The sequence below is a fragment of the Microcaecilia unicolor genome, unplaced genomic scaffold (assembly GCF_901765095.1).
Source record: "Microcaecilia unicolor unplaced genomic scaffold, aMicUni1.1, whole genome shotgun sequence".
Taxonomy (NCBI): domain Eukaryota; kingdom Metazoa; phylum Chordata; class Amphibia; order Gymnophiona; family Siphonopidae; genus Microcaecilia; species Microcaecilia unicolor.
Genome location: NW_021963423.1, coordinates 344 through 19,912, shown reverse-complemented (window position 1 = coordinate 19,912; position 19,569 = coordinate 344). Strand labels below are relative to the sequence as shown.

Sequence of the window (19,569 nt, the reverse complement as noted above, 5' to 3'; positions counted from 1 at the left end):
ATGTGGGCCCGAAAAGATAGTTTAGCATCAAGCAGTACTCCTAATGCTCTTATTTTCTCACTAATGGGACTTGTTAATCACTAAGCGACTGTAGATTAAGTGCTCATTGTCCTTTGAAAAAGAGCTGGACCTTCATTTTTTTGCAAATTAAATCTCATTTTATTATTCTTCATGGGTATCTAAAGTGGTTAGAATTTGGACATCATCAGCATAGATGAATGGAGTCAACTCTATGGACTGTATCAATGTAGCTAATGGTGCCCTAAAGATATTAATGTTGAGGCAAGGAGCAAACCTTGCGGCACTCCACAGGAAGGAGAGAAAGAGTCTGAAAGGGTGGTCCACCAAATCAATTGTGACTGATAAATCTAATGATATGAGGAAAAGTATGTTACCAGTGGAGTGCTGTCAGGTTTGTTTCTTAGGCCGGTTCTTTTTAATATTTTTGTAAGCGATATTGCTGAAGGGCTGTCTGGTAAGGTTTGCCTCTGAGAATGACACCAAAATCTGCAATAGAGTAGACAGCCCTGATGGTGTAGATGATATAAGGAAGGTCCTAGTGAAGGCTAAAAAATAGTCTGGAATTTGGCAGCTAAGATTTAATGCTAAAAAATGCAGGGTCATGCATTTGGGCTGCAAAATTCCGAGGGAATGGTATTGTTTAGAGGGTGAAGCATATTTGTGCACAAGAGGAACAGGACTTGGGTGTGGTCATATGTGATGATCTTAATGTGGCCAAACAGGTAGAAAAGGTGATGGGGAAAAGTTAGAAGGATGTTTGGGGGCATAGGGAGAGGAATGGCCAGTAGGAAAAAGGAGGTGATGACGCCTCTGCATAAGACTCTGGTGAGACCTCATTTAGAATATTGTGTACAATTCTGGGGACAGCACTTTCACAAAGATAGAAACAGGATGGAGTCGGTCCAGAGGGCGGCTACTAAAATGATCAGTGGTCTTAGTCATAAAATGTAAGGGGACAGACTTAAAGATCTCAATATGTATTCTTTGGAAGAAAGGTGGAAGAGAGGAGATATATTAGAGACATTTAAATACCTATGTGGCATAAATGCACATAGGTCAAGTCTCTCAGTTGAAAGGAAGATCTGGAAAGGTGGTGAATTTCAGGGTATGGCCACCTAGTGGAAATCGTGGAGACGAAAACAGTAGCTGAATTCAAGAGATCTTGGGACAAGTACATAGGATCTCTAAGGGGGGGTGATAGGGAGAGTAGATGGCATGGATGGGCAGACTGGATAGGCTAAATGGTCTTCTGCCTACATTTTTCTATTTTTCTGTTTCTTAAATTAATTTAGCATATCAGCACATATTTTGTAGTTTAAGTTAATGCACATTAACATTTTAAATGCACTTCAAAGTTTTATTAAATTGAATGTGTGAAACAATGGGGGGAAAAAGTCCCAAACTTTGAAAAAAAATCCCGCCAAACAAACAGACGAACTGAAACAGTTTGTCATATGCACATTCCTAGAATTTATATTGAGGTTTGGATGTACTGATTGGACTTCTGAGTTACGTTTCTTCAGTGATCTGAGTGCCATGTGTTAAATCTGCAGGTTTCTGAAGAAGATACAAGAACTCAGTTCCTCATCCCTACAGGATCTATGAATCACAATCGTGCTGAGGCCTCCCTGGCTCGTGCTCAAAACTTGAACCCCATGGTGGAAGTGAAAGTTGACATCCAAGACATTGCTGATAAAGACGATACATTCTTCACTCAGTTTGATGCTGTAAGTGTTGCAAAGCTGATACAAAGCAGTAGGTTGAGGGCTTCACAGAGAATATAAGTTCTGTAATCCCAATTCTAGAGGGAGGATAAGTAAACTGCTAAAAGGCATTGAGGGACCCTCTTACTAAAGGGTTGCCGTGTAGCAACCCAGAACTACAACTGGCCCAATATGGTCACCAGTGGTAGTTGTGCCTCGAGTGAATGCTATTTCCAGCATTATGGAAAATAATCCCATAATTTCTAGCATGGTGCTAATCCAGTTACGGTGGGAGCCCTTACCACCATCTCAATGGGTGGTGGCAAGTGCCCCCCTCCCCCCCCCAAGCATGGCCACAAAATAAGAATAATCTTACCATATGGCCATGCCTTTTTTAAGGGGCTTTTTATCTGCTGCAGTAAAAAGGGCCTTGACTCATGGCAAATATAGCCCCCGCTGCTACTGCACTGCTCTTTCTTTTTTTTTTTTTTTTTTTTTTACTGCAGCTTGGTAAAAGGACCCCTGAGGGAGCAAAAGAAGAGCCCACATTGACACACTCAAGGGCTTGTAACATATGTTGAGGGTGTTTAATAGAAGAGTGATCATTGAACCACCTTGCTATTGGCTAACGCCTCATAGTATATTGAGTACTATGGAGGCTGTGAACACCCAGCGACATGATTCTCACTGATTGTATCAGGTTGTGTGATTTTGTCCTGCATGACTGCACCTGAGAGTAGCCCATGTCTGTGTCTGTGGAGCTGCTGAAGAGAGTGACAACTCTGTCCTTTCTCTGCAGTAACATAGTAAATATTGGCAGATAAAGAACTGCATTGTCCATCCAGTCTGCCCATCAAGGTGACCAGAACTGCACAAGTTCCACTTCTTCATGATTAAGTACTGGCACACTTTACCTGTCTCTCTCCCTGCCAATTTTGGGGCGCAGACTGTGCCCAGACTGTGAAAGTCTGCCTGACACTGGTCCTACTTCCCAACCACTGGAGTTGCCATGGAAGCCTGTTCCAGCCTCAGTTCTGATCCATTTTTGTCATTTACAGGATCCAGACCATAGAAGTCTGCCCAGCATTTATCTTACTTCCCAACCTCTGAAGCTGAGACTCCTGAAAAAAATTAAAAAGCCATGGGATAGAAGGCAATGTTCTGTTTTGGATTAGGAACTGGTTAATGGATAGAAAACAGAGGGTAGGGCTAAATGGCCATTTCTCTCAGTGAGGGGAGATGAATAATGGAGTGCCACATGGATCTGTACTAAGTGTTGTTTAATATATTTACAAATGATCTGGAAATTAGAACAAGTAAGGTGATTAAATTTGAAGATGACATAAAACTATTCAAAGTTGTTAAAATGCATACGGACTGTGAAAAATTGCAGGAAGACCTCAGTAAATTAAGACTGGGCATCCAACTGGCAGATTAAATTTAATGTGGACAAATGCAAGGAGATGCACATTGGGAAGAATAATCCAGATCATAGTTATTTGATGCTAAGGTTGTCTTTTAGAAGCCAAGAAAAAGACCTAGGTATCATTGTAGACAGTATGTTGAAGTCTTCTGCCCAGTGTGCTGCAGTGGCCAAAAAAGCAAACGGGATATTAGGAATGGGATGGAAAATAAGAGAGTATTATTATGTCTCTGTATCGCTATACGGTGTGACCTCACTGAGTATTGCTTTCAATTCTGGTTGCCATATGTTAAAAAAAACATATAGCAGAATTGGAAAAGGTTCAAAGAATGACCAAAATGATAACGCTTGGAAAAAAGACCGCTGAAAGGGGTGGGGATATGATTGAGGTCTACAAAAGCCTGAGTGGTGTAGAATGGGTTAAAGTGAATCAATTTTTCACTCTTTTGAAAAATACAAAGACCAGGGGACGCATGAAGTTACAAGGAAATATTTTTAAAACAAATAGGAGGAAATATATATTCACTGAATGAATAGTTAAGCTCTAGAACTCGTTAATGGAGGATGTGGTAATAGCAGTTAAGCATATCTGGGTTTAAAAAAAGTTTGGACAAGTTCCTGGAGGAAATGTTTATAGTCCGCTATTGAGACAGACATGGGGAAGCCACCACTTTGTTTTGCGATCAGTAGCATGAATCTTGCTGCTATTTGGGATTCTGTCAGGTACTTGTCACCTGGATTGGTCAATGTTGGAAACAGGATACTGGGCTAGATAGACCATTGATCTGAGGAGTTCTCTGCTTTCACACTCTGGTGTGAAATTAATCTTTAATTGATCATTCCAAACTGCCTATTCCTTGTCATCAAGCAGATGAAGCCATTACGTATGGGTTGTGTCCATCAACCAGCAGGGGGAGATAGAGAGCACTCAACCTTTCACAGTGCCTCATGGCCAGCTAGCTCCACTGCCTCTTCAGTATTCTCTATCTCCCCAAGCAGGGTGGCTGCAGCTTCTTCGAGCTCCATCAAAAATCTGCCTGGGGGTGGCTCCTGGCTTGCCAGTTGTTAGCCGGGGTGTTAGAGGCTATAGCAGCTTCACTTTGAAGGCACAGAGGTCAGCCCTTTCTCTGCCTTACCCATGCCCCCGTGGATGTGGACATATTAGCTTGCTTTTCCCTGTCCTTTCCCACTCAGTGGATGCAGGCACATTGGTTCGCCTTTCCCTGCCTTTCCCACTTACCTGAGCCTCCGGAGTGATTTTTATTTACCTCTTTTTGCCTCTGCTTTCCTCACAGTGTTAAAAAAAATAAAATAAAAAATAATTAAAGTCGCGTCGCGCTTTAGCGCAGCGATCTTGGAAAAGAGGTTTTTTTTTTATTCTTCTGCAGGACCGGAGCTGTGATACTCGGTCCAGTGAGGTAAGAGTGTTTTCTGACTCCTCCGGGATGGGCCCGCGATCGGGACGTTTTTGGCGAGACCCGCCATTTTGGAATTTTACCGCCGTTTTCGGCGATGGCTGTGGAGACTGTAAAGCGCTGTTCTAAATGTGGCAAGCGCAAATCAGCAGCGGGGCTCTGTAAATCGTGCTGTACAGATGGAAGAGCCGGCCCGAGCATGGCGAGCGGCGATCTTTCGCGCTCTGAGCTGGTAGCAGACGCCATTTTGGATTTTCCACATGGCGCAGCCTCTGTTGCGACGGGGGGTCCTCTGAGTGAGGCTAATTATAGAGCTGATAGCCCTGGGCAGGATCCGGGCGGTCAGGGAGCAGTTTTCTCCCCTGATTTTGTTTTAATGCTGCATAAGGCATACATGCTTAAAAGAGCTCTTCCACAGGGATCTTCGGACCCTCTGCCTGCCCCTCCGGTGGATCCTGGCCTTTTGGAGTTGGCTTTGCCTGTTTCTTATCCTCCTCATAAATGCAGAAGGGCTAATTCCGTGGTCAGGCTATGGGGATTCTGAGGGGTCTGGCAGAACTTCTTGGTCTGAGGAGCCAGAGTCGGGTGCAGAATTGCCACAGGATCTTGATGAGGATTTTCCACCGCGAGGAGCTGCCAGTGCTTATTTCAGGTACCTTACAAGCCCTCTCGATTGAAGATCCTGGGAGTGGCACAGCCTTCTCTGTTAATCCAAGGATGGCTAGTACCAGAAAGCTTGCTCAAGCCTTTCCTTTGCATGACTCCATCCAAGAGCTTATTTCAGCTCAATGGGCTGACCCCGAGGGACCTTTGAAGGTTGCCAGGGCTATGGGGCAATTATACTCTCTGAGTGAGGAACATTTGGCTCGTTTTGCAATGCCTAAAGTGGATGCCCTGGTCACGGCTGTGACAAAGAGAACTACCCTCCCTGTTGAAGGAGGTGTTGCCCTGAAGGATATTCAAGACCGCAGGCTTGATTCAGCTCTGAAGCGGTCCTTTGAGTTGGCAGGTCTCACTGTTCAGGCTTCTGCATGCAGTTGTTATGCTGCTAGAGCCTGCCTGGCTTGGTTACAGCAGGCAGTGGAACAGCCCGGTGATGGAGCGGAGACCTTATCTGAAGTGGCTCCGCGGATGGAGTCGGTCTTGTCCTTTTTGGCTGACGCCCTTTATGATATGGTCAGAGCTTCGGCTAAACAAATGGCTGTAGCAGTGGCGGCTCGCCGCACTCTTTGGCTACAACATTAGGTGGCGGACATGGCCTCTAAGCAAAGGTTGGTGAAGTTGCCCTTTCAAGGCCTTCTCCTGTTTGGTGAGGAGCTGGAAAACATTGTTAAAGGCCTGGGGGATTCCAAACCTCAGCGCTTGCCCGAAGATAGGCTGAAGCCTTCCTCTAAGGGTCAGGCGGTCCGCTCCTCTTACAGACCTCGCTTCCATGAAGCTAGAAGGTACTGCCCGGGGTGTTCTGCTGGGTTCACTTCTCGTGCCCGCTTTCAGCAGAGAAACTCCTTTCGCTCGGACAAACGTTCCGCAGCTGCCGGTTCAAGGCCTGGAGTTCAGGTGCGACCCTCTCAATGAGGGTGCGCCGGCCCCCTCCTCGTTTCCTGTCATCGGAGGAAGACTTTCCCTCTTTTCGAGGAGTGGGCCAAAATCTCCGCAGATCAGTGGGTCTTGGACCTGATCAGAGACGGATACCGAATAGAATTCGATGCCCCGGTGAGAGACGTGTTTGTGGAGTCCCGATGCGGTTCTGCTGCCAAATGGGCGGCGGTAGAGGAGACTTTGCTCAGTCTGTGCCAGATAGGGGCTGTGACCCCGGTGCCTCCCGCCGAACAAGACCTAGGCCGCTACTCCATTTACTTTGTGGTGCCACGAAAAGGCGGGTCTTTTCGCCCGATCCTGGACTTAAAAGAGCTAAACAAGTCCTTAAGGGTGCGGCATTTTCACATGGAAACCCTGCGCTCCGTCATTGCGGCGGTACAGCCAGGAGAGTTTCTCACGTCTCTGGACGGACCTGAAAGAAGCTTACTTGCACATACCAATTTGGCCCCCGCACCAGAAGTTTCTGCAGTTTGCGGTGTTGGAGAAACATTTCCAGTTTCGGGCCTTGCCTTTTGGCCTCGCCACAGCTCCCCGAACCTTCTCCAAGGTAATGGTGGTAGTAGCTGCCTTTCTCAGGCGAGAGGGTATCCGGGTTCACCCGTACCTAGACGACTGGCTCATCAGAGCAGACTCAGAAAAAGAGAGTCATCTAACTACAGCCAGAGTGGTTTCAGTCCTGGGTCGTCAATATGGCCAAACGTTACCTGACCCCCTCGCAATCTCTAGAATATTTGGGGGCCAGGTTCGACACAGCCTCGGGCTATGTGTGTCTTCCCGAACAAAGACGGTGCAAGCTTCAGAATCAGGTCTGTCTGCTCCTGAGGATGCCCCGCCCGCGAGCTTGGGGCATTTTCCAGCTGTTGGGATAGATGACTGCCACCTTGGACGTGGTGCCATGGGCGAGAGCACACCTGAGACCTCTACAGTTGTTGCGTTCTCGAGGGCCTAGGCATTCTGTCAGGTCCTCGAGGCAGGACTGGAGTACGTGAGCCCTTGGGCCACTGCCGAGGAGCGGCAGCGGCAGGCAAGACCACCTCGGGACTGGAAACACAGAAGAGCAGTACTGGAACTCTGGACTGGAGTAGTACAAGGCAGGCAACTAGAACAGATGAGACAGGAACAGCTTCACCTGCACCTAGCCACCGTTCCTCCGGAGTTGAGCTCCGAAGTGCAGGCGGCCGGCAGGACTTGCAGGATAAGGCAGGACCTGAAGATCCAGAGGACCCACCCTGGGTCTGGGATACACGAGGGCGACAGGGCACGGAACTAGACTCAGACAGTGTGCTGCTGCACAGCCACTAGCAAGATCCAGAAGACAGACCAAGGAACACAAGGCGTACAGAAGCATGGTTCAGGATATGCACACAGGATATACAAGCAGGGTTCAGGATAGACACTCAGGATATATGTTAGCTAGGCAGAGCGGAAAACCGGATAACACTAGCTAGCCAGAACCAGGGTTCAGGATATACACTCAGGATATACAAGCAGGGTTCAGGAATAGCAGGGGTCAAGGCAGACAGCGAGTAGGGAGAGGAAACCAGGAATAGCGGCCAAGGGTCTTGGCAGGCAACAGAGCACACAGAGTAAACCAGGAAGAACAGGCCAAGGGTCTTGGGCAGGCGGCAGAGCAAACAGAGTAAACCGGGAATATCAAGCCAAGGGTCTGAAGCCACAGCCATTCCACCCACCGACTGGGAACTCTCAAAGGCTGAGGCTTCAAGTGCAGACAGAGAACAAACACGGACAGCGGCTTCACCCCAAACACAGGGTAAGCCAGGAACAGAAGCTTCACCCCAAACACAGGGCAAGCCAGGAACAGAGGCTTCACCCCAAACACAGGGCAAGCCAGGAACAGAGGCTTCACCCCAAACACAGGGCAAGCTAGGAACAGAGGCTTCACCCCCAACCACAGGGTAAGCCAGGAAGGACCCGCAGTCCACAGACACAGAAAGAAGCTGGGCTGGAACCCAGAGAGAGGCTAAGCAGTAGTGCAGCAGACACTTACTAACCTGACCTGGCCTAAGCGCATTACACCAATGCAAAGGCCCCGACTGCAAGCACAGCACTTCCTTATGAAGGCTCTCACTGATGAGTCACCAGCAGTAGGGCAGAAGCAGGAAGTACACAGACCCCAAACAGAGGCTTGACAGACATAGGAAGTGAGCCCACAGGAAAGACAAGCAGGAGCCACCTTGGAAGCTGGCACAGAGCCGGTGGCAGCCATCTTAGATGCTGGCTCCCTAGAGAGGCATAGCCCACACAGGTGAGGTCTAGTGAAGCAATCAGGTTCATGCTGGAAGCAGCCAGCACACCAGGACAGAGACAAGACTAACACAAACACAGACAGAAGCCAGCAGAGCTGCTGACCCCCAGAAAGAAGGTAAAAAAGAGGGTGGTCACGGCCACAGACGTGACAACAGTATTCTCTACTTCAACGATGGTCTCCAGTATCTCAGGATTATCAGTGCAGACTTTCTTGGCTCCCTGCGGCCCGCCTCAGTATGGAGTGGTGGCTCTCGGACAGCATGTTGCGGCGGGGAATGCCGCTGGCGCTCCCCGATTGGTGCCTAGTGGTGACAGATGCCAGCCTGAAGGGCTGGGGCGCACGTTGCCAGGGGAAACATGCCCAGGGTCTGTGGACACCCGACGAGTCGGAGTGGTCTATCAACCGCCTGGAGTTGAAAGCAGTGTTTCTGGCTCTTCTGGCCTTTCAAGTGACCCTGGAAGGTTTGGCTGTCCGAGTGATGTCGGACAACACGACAGCAGTGGCCTACATAAATCGACAAGGCGGCACTCAGTGCAGAGCTCTAGCCGCGCAGGCCGAACAAATTTGCCACTGGGCCGAGCTGCATCTACAGGCCCTGTCAGCAGCTCACATTGCAGGTCAGAGCAACGTGCAAGCCGACTAAGCAGGCATCAGATTGATCCAGCGGAGTGGGAACTAGCAGACGATGTATTCCTGCAGATATGTGCGAAATGGGGCAAGCCAGTGATGGGTCTTATGGCGACCAGTTCCAATGCCAAAGTCCCGTGCTTCTTCAGCAGACGGAGGGATTCTGGCTCTGCCGGGTTGGATGCCTTGGCTCAACCCTGGCCCCTGGGCTTGCTGTATGTCTTCCCTCCGTGGCCCTTGATAGGGCGAGTGCTCCTGCGGATTCGGCTGCATCCAAGAGAAGTGGTGCTCATCACTCCGGATTGGCCCAGGAGGCCTTGGTATGCGGACCTCCGACAGATGCTGTTGGAGGCTCCCTTTCTGTTACCTCTGGTTCCGCACCTGTTGTCACAGGGTCCGGTGGCCATGGAGGACGCCTGCCGCTTTGGTCTTATGGCTTGGCGATTTGAGAGGGCGCAATTGAGAGACAAATACAGTAATTTCCACTCCTGCAGGCCCATAAGTGCTCCACGTCCGTGGCTTATGCCAGGATTTGGCGCCAGTTTGAAGTCTGGTGTGTTTCAAGAGCGCTTTCTCTGTTGCGGGCTCCTGTCTCGCCGATTCTGGACTTTTTGCAGGATGGTGTACACAAAGGCTTGGCCTATAATTCCCTGCGAGTGCAAGTGGCAGCATTGGCCTCCTTGCATGGCAAGGTTGAAGGCGTGTCCTTAGCTGCGCATCCAGATGTGGCACGGTTTCTTCGAGAGGTGCTTCGGCTCCGTCCTCCCGTGCAGGCACCTTGTCCAGCTTGGAACCTGGGGTTAGTTTTGAAGGCCCTTCAGGGGGCTCCCTTTGAACTGCTTCGGCGCGCTTCAGAGAAAGGACACTGAAGGCCGTCTTTTTAGTGGCCATTACCTCGGTGAGACGGGTGTCAGAGCTCCAGGCGCTGTCCTGTACAGACCCTTTTCTGCAATTCTCAGAGTCAGGGGTCACGGTTCGGACCGTGCCTTCCTTCATGCCTAAGGTGGTTTCAGCGTTTCACCTAAACCAGCCTGTTTTTCTTCCCTCCTTTGTTGAGGAGGAGTTTCCAGAATCATTTGGGCAGTTGCACCTTTTGGATGTGCGCAGGACTCTGTTGCAGTATCTGCGAATTACAAATTCTTTCAGGACCTCTGATCATCTTTTTGTGCTGTTTACAGGTCCTCGCAGAGGGTCTTCAGCGTCTAAAGCCACTATTGCCCGTTGGCTCAAAGAAGCTATCTTTTCAGCATATCTGCTGTCTGGCCGGGCTCCGCCTGAAGCCTTTAAGGTACATTCCACAAGAGCAATTTCCTCTTCCTGGGCGGAAACTGGTGCACTATCTCTTCATGAGATTTGCAGTGCTGCAACATGGACTTCTAAGCTCTCTTTCACCCGACATTACAGGCTGGATGTGGCTGCCAGGAGGGATGCATGTTTTGGAGCACAAGTGCTAGCGCGTGGTGTGGCTTGTTCTCACCCTATTTAGGGATTGCTTTGTTACATCCCATACGTAATGGCATCATCTGCTTGATGACAAGGAAGGGAAAATTAGGTTCTTACCACGATAATTTTCTTTCCTTTAGTCATAGCAGATGAAGCCATGAGCCCTCCCTGTATGATTGTCTGTATTGCTGTGATTCTGATTTCAGGTGCTGTTCTTGTTCCCTGAAGTTATATTCCTTCCTTGGGGAGTCGGAAAACAGTCTTCAGGATTCTTGTTACAGTTATAGGAGGATGAGTTCATTCCCTCCAGTTCATGTTTTGGGAGGATGAGTTTATTCCCTCCAGGAAGATGCAAGTATTCCCTCCGTTTATACAAAGTGGAGGACGAGTTTATTCCATCCAGGAGGATGAGTTCATTCCCTCCTTTTTTTGAGTTCATGCCCTTGTTATGGGGCCATCGTTCGCTGTGAGGAAAGTTCATGTTATTCCCATTGCGGTTTGCCATACTGCTTTGGAAGCTTCAAATACTGAAGAGGCAGTGGAGCTAGCTGGCCATGAGGCACTGTGAAAAGTTTAGTGCTCTCTATCTCCCCCTGCTGGTTGATGGACACAACCCATACGTAATGGCTTCATCTGCTATGACTAAAGGAAAGAAAATTATCGTGGTAAGAACCTAATTTTCCCTTCTCCAACACAAATCCATGCAATCTCAGGACCAATAGCAAAGATCTACTCCCTTAAAACTAAAAATATCTGAATGGAGAGACAGGGAAGAGATCCTGTCTCTACCAGATCTAAATAAAATGTCCACACCTATATTAACCATGTCTCACTAGTATAGAAGCTGGGAGAAACTGAGGAAACATTTCCATAGAAGTACTGTAGCTTTATAATCACACTCCTCTCTACTCTGTCAAATGGTATGTCCCTGCTGCAAGGTGCATGCGTTTCATTTAATAGTGAATCCCAGAGGGTCTCTGCACCAGTGTATGTAAGTATTGCCATACTGGGACAGAAGATCAATCAAGCCCAGCATCCTGTTTCCAACAGTGGCCAATCCAGGTTCCAGGTACCTGGCAAGATCCCAAAACAGTACAATACATTTTATGCTGCTTATCCTACTACTACTACTACTACTACTATTTAGCATTTCTATAGCGCTACAAGGCATACGCAGCGCTGCACAAACATAGAAGAAAGACAGTCCCTGCTCAAAGAGCTTACAATCTAATAGACAAAAAATAAATAAAATAAGCAAATCAAATCAATTAATGTGAACGGGAAGGAAGAGAGGAGGGTAGGTGGAGGCGAGTGGTTACGAGTCAAAAGCAATGTTAAAGAGGTGGGCTTTCAGTCTAGATTTAAAGGTGGCCAAGGATGGGGCAAGACGTAGGGGCTCAGGAAGTTTATTCCGGGCGTAGGGTGCAGCGAGACAGAAGGCGTGAAGTCTGGAGTTGGCAGTAGTGGAGAAGGGAACAAATAAGAAGGATTTATCTATGGAGCGGAGTGCACGGGAAGGGGTGTAGGGAAGGACGAGTGTGGAGAGATACTGGGGAGCAGCAGAGTGAGTACATTTATAGGTTAGTAGAAGAAGTTTGAACAGGATGCGAAAACGGATAGGGAGCCAGTGAAGGGTCTTGAGGAGAGAGGTAGTATGAGTAAAGCGACCCTGGCGGAAGATGAGACGGGCAGCAGAGTTTTGAACCGACTGGAGAGGGGAGAGGTGACTAAGTGGGAGGCCAGCAAGAAGCAGCTTGCAGTAGTCTAAACGAGAGGTGACAAGGGTGTGGATGAGGGTTTTGGTAGAGTGCTCGGAAAGAAAGGGGCGGATTTTACGGATGTTGTAAAGAAAGAAACGACAGGTCTTGGCAATCTGCTAGATATGAGCAGAGAAGGAGAGAGAAGAGTCAAAGATGACCCTAAGGTTTCGAGCTGAGGAGACAGGGAGAATGAGAGAACCATCAACAGAAATAGAAAACGGGGGGAGCGGGGAGGTGGGTTTGGGGGGGGGGAAATGAGAAGCTCGGTTTTGGTCATGTTTAATTTCAGGTGGCGTTGAGACATCCAGACAGCAATGTCAGACAAGCACTCTGAAACTTTGGTTTGGATGCAAGGTGAGATATCAGGGGTAGAAAGGTAGATTTGGGAGTCATCAGCATAGAGATGGTAGGAATAGCCATGGGATGAGATTAATGAACCAAGGGAAGAAGTGTAGATAGAAAAGAGGAGGGGACCAAGAACAGAACCCTGAGGTACGCCGACAGGTAGAGGGATAGAAGTAGAAGAGGATCCACCAGAGTGAAAACTAAAGGTGCGGAGGGAGAGGTAGGAAGAGAACCAGGAAAGGACAGAGCCCTGGAATCCAAGTGAGGACAGGGTATCAAGAAGTATGCTGTGATCGACAGTGTCAAAAGCAGCGGAAAGATCAAGAAGAATGAGGATGGAATATTGACCTCTGGATTTAGCCAGTAATAGGTCATTGGAGACTTTAGTAAGCGCAGTTTCGGTTGAATGGAGAGGGCGAAAACCAGATTGTAGTGGGTCAAGAATAGCATGTGAGGAGAGAAAATCAAGGCAGCGGCGGTGAACAGCACGCTCAAGTAATTTGGAGAGAAAAGGAAGGAGGGAGATGGGTCGGTAATTAGAGGGACAAGTAGGGTCGAGTGACGGCTTCTTAAGGAGAGGTGTGACCACAGCATGTTTAAAGGCAGCAGGGACAGTCGCAGTGGAAAGTGAGAGGTTGAGAATGTGACAGATAAAAGGAATAAGAGCAGGAGAGATGGCATTAAGAAGGTGGGTGGGAATGGGATCAGAGGAACAGGTGGTACATTTTGAGGAAGAAAGGAGAAGTGTAGTTTCCTCAATAGTAACTTCAGGAAAGGGGGAAGGAGAGAGAGGGGAACAGACTAGTGGAGGGAGAGGTGGTGAGGTAGAGAAAGCAAGGTTTATCTTTTGAACCTTGTGAAAGAATTCAGCAAGGGTCTGAGGAGATAATGAAGGGGGAGTTGGGGGAGGGGGCACCTTGAGGAGAGAGTTCAATGTGGTGAAGAGAAGTCGAGGATTAGAGCCAAGAGAGTTGGTCAGTTGGATATAATAATCCTGTTTGGCACGTAAAAGAGCAGATTGGAAGGAGGTCAGCATGAACTTAAAGTTTAAGAAATCAGCAAGGGCCCGAGATTTCCGCCAGAGGCGTTCGGCGGAGCGGGTACAGGAACGTAGGTAGCGGATATTAGAAGTCAGCCAAGTTTGGGGTTTTGTACGCCTTACAGGGCGGGTCATCAAAGGTGCAAGAGTGTCTAAGGCAGAGGATAGAGTATTGTTGTATCCTAGAAATAAGTGTATAATGGAGAATACACAAACTAGTTCACATGTATCTAACTGTTAATTTGATAAGAGGGGGAGAAAAAGCCTCATAATTTCACAAGGGAAGTGTATGACAAATCACAGTCAACGCTCAATGTCTGGGTGACTACCCTTTTGTGCTTAATGTAATCATAGGCAAAAACCCCCTCCTTCCAAATAGTTTTTAAAAATTATATCTTTTCAATATTTTTTCAATTATGCTTTTTATCCAATTTTAAGGGCGGTGAATAATCAACTACAACGTATGATCACTTAGCTTTGCGTTCAGCTATTGTTGGCAAAGGAAGGATACCTGGGATTTAGAGCGGCAGAGGGAAGCATTAGAACAGTATCTCGTACTTATGAGTTGGAGTGAGTGAATTGGCTGAGTTCTGCCACATATTTTTTACATTTCTAATGGGTGCATGACTTCTTTTTTTTCTTTTATATATCTAACATACCTTCGGTTTGTCTCTTTCTAGGTATGTTTAACCTGCTGCCCCCAAGACATTTTGATGAAGGTTGATCACATATGCCACAAGCATGCTATCAAATTCTTTTCTGGTGATGTTTTTGGCTACCATGGCTATATGTTCGCCAACCTAGGGGACCATGAGTTTGTTGAGTAAGTAAATTCTCTGCATGTAAGGATGCTTCTTTTGGTTACTAAACCTGCAGTTGCTGAAGCAAACTGGCTGGATGGACAGAACTGTGTGGTTATACAATACTGAAAAACTTTGGACCAATGCCCAGTGCTTGGTCATCTGATGGAAATGTGTTGGCAGTTTGAACTACCACAGACCTGTCTTTTAAGCTGACTTCTGATATCCTCCTTTAACCTTTTCAGAGAAAAGATGAAAGTTAACAAAGTGAATCAAGAATTAGAAGATGGACCAGAAGCCAAAAAAGTGAAACTTGATTCCACAGAGACCACAATGGTGAAAAAGGTATGTTTTAAAAGTGTGTGACACGCTTATCTCTCTGTAACTAACCAGCATGATTTTTATCTCGCTTGATGAATCTTGTTTAGGAATTCCTAGTGGTTAAACTTTATAGTTATAGGAAAGTATTTTTTTTTCAGCGCCTTCTAAAATGACATGAAAATGCATACCCTTACACTTTCTACTGAAATGCAAGTTATGCAATTACTCCAGTGTTAATTCACTGACTGGAGGAAAAAAGCTTTCCGATGCTCAGCCCACTGTCTATATTATAGACTTATTGTTTGCTGGGTGAACTTCCTCAACAGGCTTAAAAACAAAACAAAACTGATTTTTCTTATTTGTGCTTAACTTATATTTAATAAATCTGATATTTTTTCATACAACCTGCAGCATGCATTTGTTTCCTTTTTCAATATAAATGATTCATATTAGGAATGTTAGTGTTTTCAAATATATTCAATCCAAATGGGACACTTATCTGTATACGTTTCTCAGGTTTGGGGTTTGCCAGTGTTATGACTTGGAGGACCACAGCAATGGGCCCCTGACACCAGGAGCAGATTTATTCCAATCCTGAAATCCCAGTTTCTATAAACAAGGTTGTTGTTGAAGTTATTTTGGACAGTTATAGCCTATCCATTGAGCAGTGTTGTGCATGTAGACTTGTGAGGCCTCTTAGAGCAACAAGCTTGACATGAGAGACTGTTGGCCTGAGTATATATTTTTTAAAGTCAGGTTCATGGTGCTGGCTAGTGCCTCCTGCAGGCTTTTTGCTCCCACTGTTGGGTGCTGAATATCACATGTAACCAGTTATCCAAGTTTTCAAGTTTTTTTTTTTTTTTTTTTTTAAGATTTGATATACCACACTTAGGGATCCATCTAGGTGGTTTACAATTAAAATTATAATAGAATAGAAAGGAACTAAAATTTAACAGAGCAGCAAAGGAAGTAATAAAGGATGAGTGAAAGACATGAAGTAGGTCAAAGTTAGGAAACGATAGGAATGAACATAAAGATGAAAGTGTCAGATTCATTTACTACTGCGGCCATGTTTTTGTTGTCTCTGTAAACCCGGAAATTCAATGCAGAGTCCAGATGTGGCCTGGTTTTGAATTTCCGGGGATGACACTGGCAGTGGTCAGCAAAATACCGAGTGTTGCTGGTTGAGTATTAGGCGTGGAATTGAAAAAGGAGTGGGATATAGTCTTGGAGCATTCTTTTTGCCTCAGTTTATAGAATATCTGTCCAAAAAGATAGAAACCAAGCATTAAGCACCTCAGCTTAGGAGCAGTGCAAGGTCAATAAGTGTCCTAGGCAACCTTTCAGCTTTGAACCTCCTTCTACCTGAGAATCTGATTATTAAACTGAATAGTCCTGATAACTCCAGCACTACCCCTCCCAGAGCAATTCTTGGAAAAATTCATAATTGCACATCGGTGCAAAAATATTAAAATATACATAATGAGGGAAATGCTAAAAATCCACTTGGACTGTTTGAACATTACTACCCTCCCTGCAGCTAAAAGTACACATTAATGGCTCTTTGAGTGGTCAGGACCTATTGTTTTGCTTTGACTGCAGTTGCTGTTTTCCAATTTCCACTCCCCAGAAACTGCTGCTATGGGCTACTGACAGGAGGATTAAACCTGCTCAGAACTGTAGCTACAACCTTAACCATCTTACTCTGCAGATTTTTTGGGTCAGTTTAGTTACCTATAGAAGCCCACATTGAGTTTAAAATTCTTCATTTAGCTTTCAAGCTGATTGATGCAGATTGCCCAGTATTTCTAAACGTTAGGCCTGTTGCAGTGTCTAGTCACTAAATTTGAGCTCCCACCAGTCTCATTTACTCGCCTAGTCATCTTGTAAGAAACTTTTTAATACTGTTACCCCTAGTTTGTGGAACGGTCTACCACCCACAATTAGATGTGGAAACCAGCTATCTGAGATTGTGGAAACTGTTAGGTACATGTCACAATGATAGTTTGTAATCTGTTATACTTGCATTTTTGGATCATATTATATAGCATGTAGTAATTGAGGCCATTTAAAGTTATCTCTATGTAAACCACCCAGAGCTAAAGATTGAGGTGGTATACAAAATTTCCATTGTCTATATACTGTACAATTCAAGAAGATGTAATTATAGCAAGCTGACAAACTAAAGAGTAAGAAATAACCAGTACTGGATGGTATTCACACCAGAGTTCAGAAAAAAAACAAAAACATGAAATTACTAACTTGTTACTAGTAATTTAAAACAGCCACAGTACCTGAGGACTGGAGAGTGGCCAGTGTAATGCCAATTTTTAAAAAGGGCTCTAAGGCTGATCCAGGAAACTACAGACTGATGAGCCTGGTGTTTGATTCTGAGCAAAATGGTAGAAGTTTAAAAAAAAAAAAAGTTACTGACTATATATATATTCATGGGGATTAGCAAAGAAATTTTGCCGCATCAATTTATTACATTTTTATAAAGATGTAAAATGTGGATATTGGTGTGCTGATTGACCTAGTATATTTTGATCTAGTATATTTTGATTTTCCGAAGATATTTTCTCAGGTAATTAAGTTAGGCAGTGGACTGGAAATTGGCTGAAAAGGCCAGAAATTGAGAGTAGAACAAAATGGTCAGTAGTTGAGTATACTTGCAAATAAATCAAATGATCAGAGATCCTAATTCTAGCTCAAAGCAGAAGCTAGAAACTGATGTGCAAAAAGGAAAAAGGAGCAAGCAGACATCCTGAAAACACACTGCTTATGCAGAAGGCTGGTTTTGGCTTTGCCTAAATTCTTGAAGGCTTACTTTATTTATTTACCACCTTTTTGAAGGAATTCACTCAAGGCAGTGTACAGTAAGAATAGATCAAACATGAGCAATAGGCAATTACAGCAGTAAAGATATTCAACTAGCAATACAAAGTATGGCATGGTATACTACTTACAATGTCAGCACAATACGTAATAGAACATTATAATAGTGAAGGGTAAAGCAAAGTTGTAATATATAGATGGGTAAGAAAGTACTTTGACCCTAGAGCATCAAGACAAACCTTTTCTCTTATTCTTGGGCCAGACAGTGACATTCTGTTCGCTCCAGGAGGCTTTAGAGCTTGACTGGAGGAATGAGCAGGCAAAGACGAGACTGAAGCGAACACCAACAGATTACTTTCTGCTTCAAGGTGAGTGACATGAGGATTTCAGCATGGGCAAATAAGCATGTCTTTCTCAAAGAGTGTATTGCATCCCTATAACACATACTCAGGGTTACTGGCTCATTCACCAGGTAATCTGCTGGCTATGGTAACATTTTGATTAACCCAACATAAGAGTTGTCCAGAAATGTATATATGCTTTACAGACTGTGTAGATCTCTGGTTCAGATGTGGCACTCTGCATATGGTTACCATATTTGTAGAGACAAAAAAGAGGACACAAAAAAATAAAATGCTTCCCCACCCCCGCCACACAGTCACCTTGACCCCCAAGAAAGCCAGATTCTATAAGCAGTGAAAATGCTGGTAAAAGTAACAAATACATTTTTTCCCATACTCTGCTAAATGCAAAATTAGAAAAGATGTATACTTACAAAAAAACAAATATCTGAGCAGCATGTCCCTCTTTCCTTTCCTTCCCATTCATGAGCAGCATGTCTCCCTCTCCTCTCCATCCCCTTTTATCCATGTGCTGTACACCTCCTTTTCCTTGCCCCCTCCCTCCACCCACCTATCCACACGACTCCATCCATCCACCTCCCCTCTCTTCCAGTCCTGAGTCAGGGTGCTGTCCCCAAACATACCTTAACATACCCTGGTAGTCTAGTAGCCTCTTCTGGACAAGTCTTCCATTCTCAAATTATTCCCCAGTGATTTCTAAGGACATGGGGCCACACTCTCATGGGTCCCACAGTTTCTAGAAAGCACTCACAGACCCAAAACACAAACCTCCATGATTCTTTATCGGTCCAGGACAACAGAGCTAATAAACTAATAGGTTTATTATCAGAAAAGTAGAACAGTGAACAATATAAAATAGGTAACTAAATAAGGATCAATATTAAAGCTATCAAAACAATTTGTTACTATGTGGGTGCCATGTGGGGAGTTTCAGGAAAATAACTGCTCACAGGTCTCACAGGGCCTCATGGCAGAGATTCTTACTGTGACAGAAAAGTGTGTTTTAAGCCTGTATAATGTGTTGGGTATTGTGTATTTCTCTAGTTTGGCCAGCAGGTGGGGCATGTTATGTTTTGAAGGTGCTGCAGAACCAAGGCTGTTCTCTTTGTTTAAGCCTTTTGGAAAGGCAGTCTGCAGTATACTTTCAAACTAGTCTGAGCTCTGGTTAGCCCAGGAGCTCATTTTCGTTTGAATTGTACTGGCTTTTGCCTCAGTCTTAGCCAGGAAGGCAAGAGAGACGGATCTCTTTGCTAAGGCCCTGTAAACAGTTACATTTCATAACTTGTGAGCAGTTATGTGTCCTGATCTTCCCAGGTACTGTTTAGACAGTAAACAAATGTATAGTTAGTGTTATAATTGATCCATATTTCGGTTTGCTGTTATTTGCTGGTTGCACTTTTTATGTTACACTGTTCAGCTTTTAAAACAATAAACAATGGGGTTTTTTTTTTCAGTTTATTGCCTCTTTCTCTGGACTGAAAAAGAATTCTGGAGGTTTGTGTGTTGGGTCTGTAAGTGCTTTCTGGGAACTGTGGGACCACTGGGAATGTGGTCTCCAGTAACCTAGAAATCACATAAGGGCATGAGTAGCCATACTGGGTCAGACC

At 45.6% G+C, this 19,569-nt stretch overlaps 1 protein-coding gene across 1 annotated transcript in view; it reads left to right on the top strand.

Moving 5' to 3' along the window:
* The window catches only part of LOC115459315 (SUMO-activating enzyme subunit 1-like), a gene marked incomplete at its 3' end in the record, with an annotated part of 52,914 nt that extends 34,946 nt beyond the window's left edge, over positions 1 to 17,968 (top strand). Inside the window, exons 3-6 of the mRNA XM_030189158.1 lie at positions 1,575 to 1,748; positions 14,325 to 14,467; positions 14,690 to 14,789; positions 17,863 to 17,968. Coding sequence (XP_030045018.1) covers positions 1,575 to 1,748; positions 14,325 to 14,467; positions 14,690 to 14,789; positions 17,863 to 17,968 — 523 coding nt within the window. The remainder of the gene's footprint in view (positions 1 to 1,574; positions 1,749 to 14,324; positions 14,468 to 14,689; positions 14,790 to 17,862) is intronic.
* Positions 17,969 to 19,569: the final 1,601 nt, after the last annotated feature.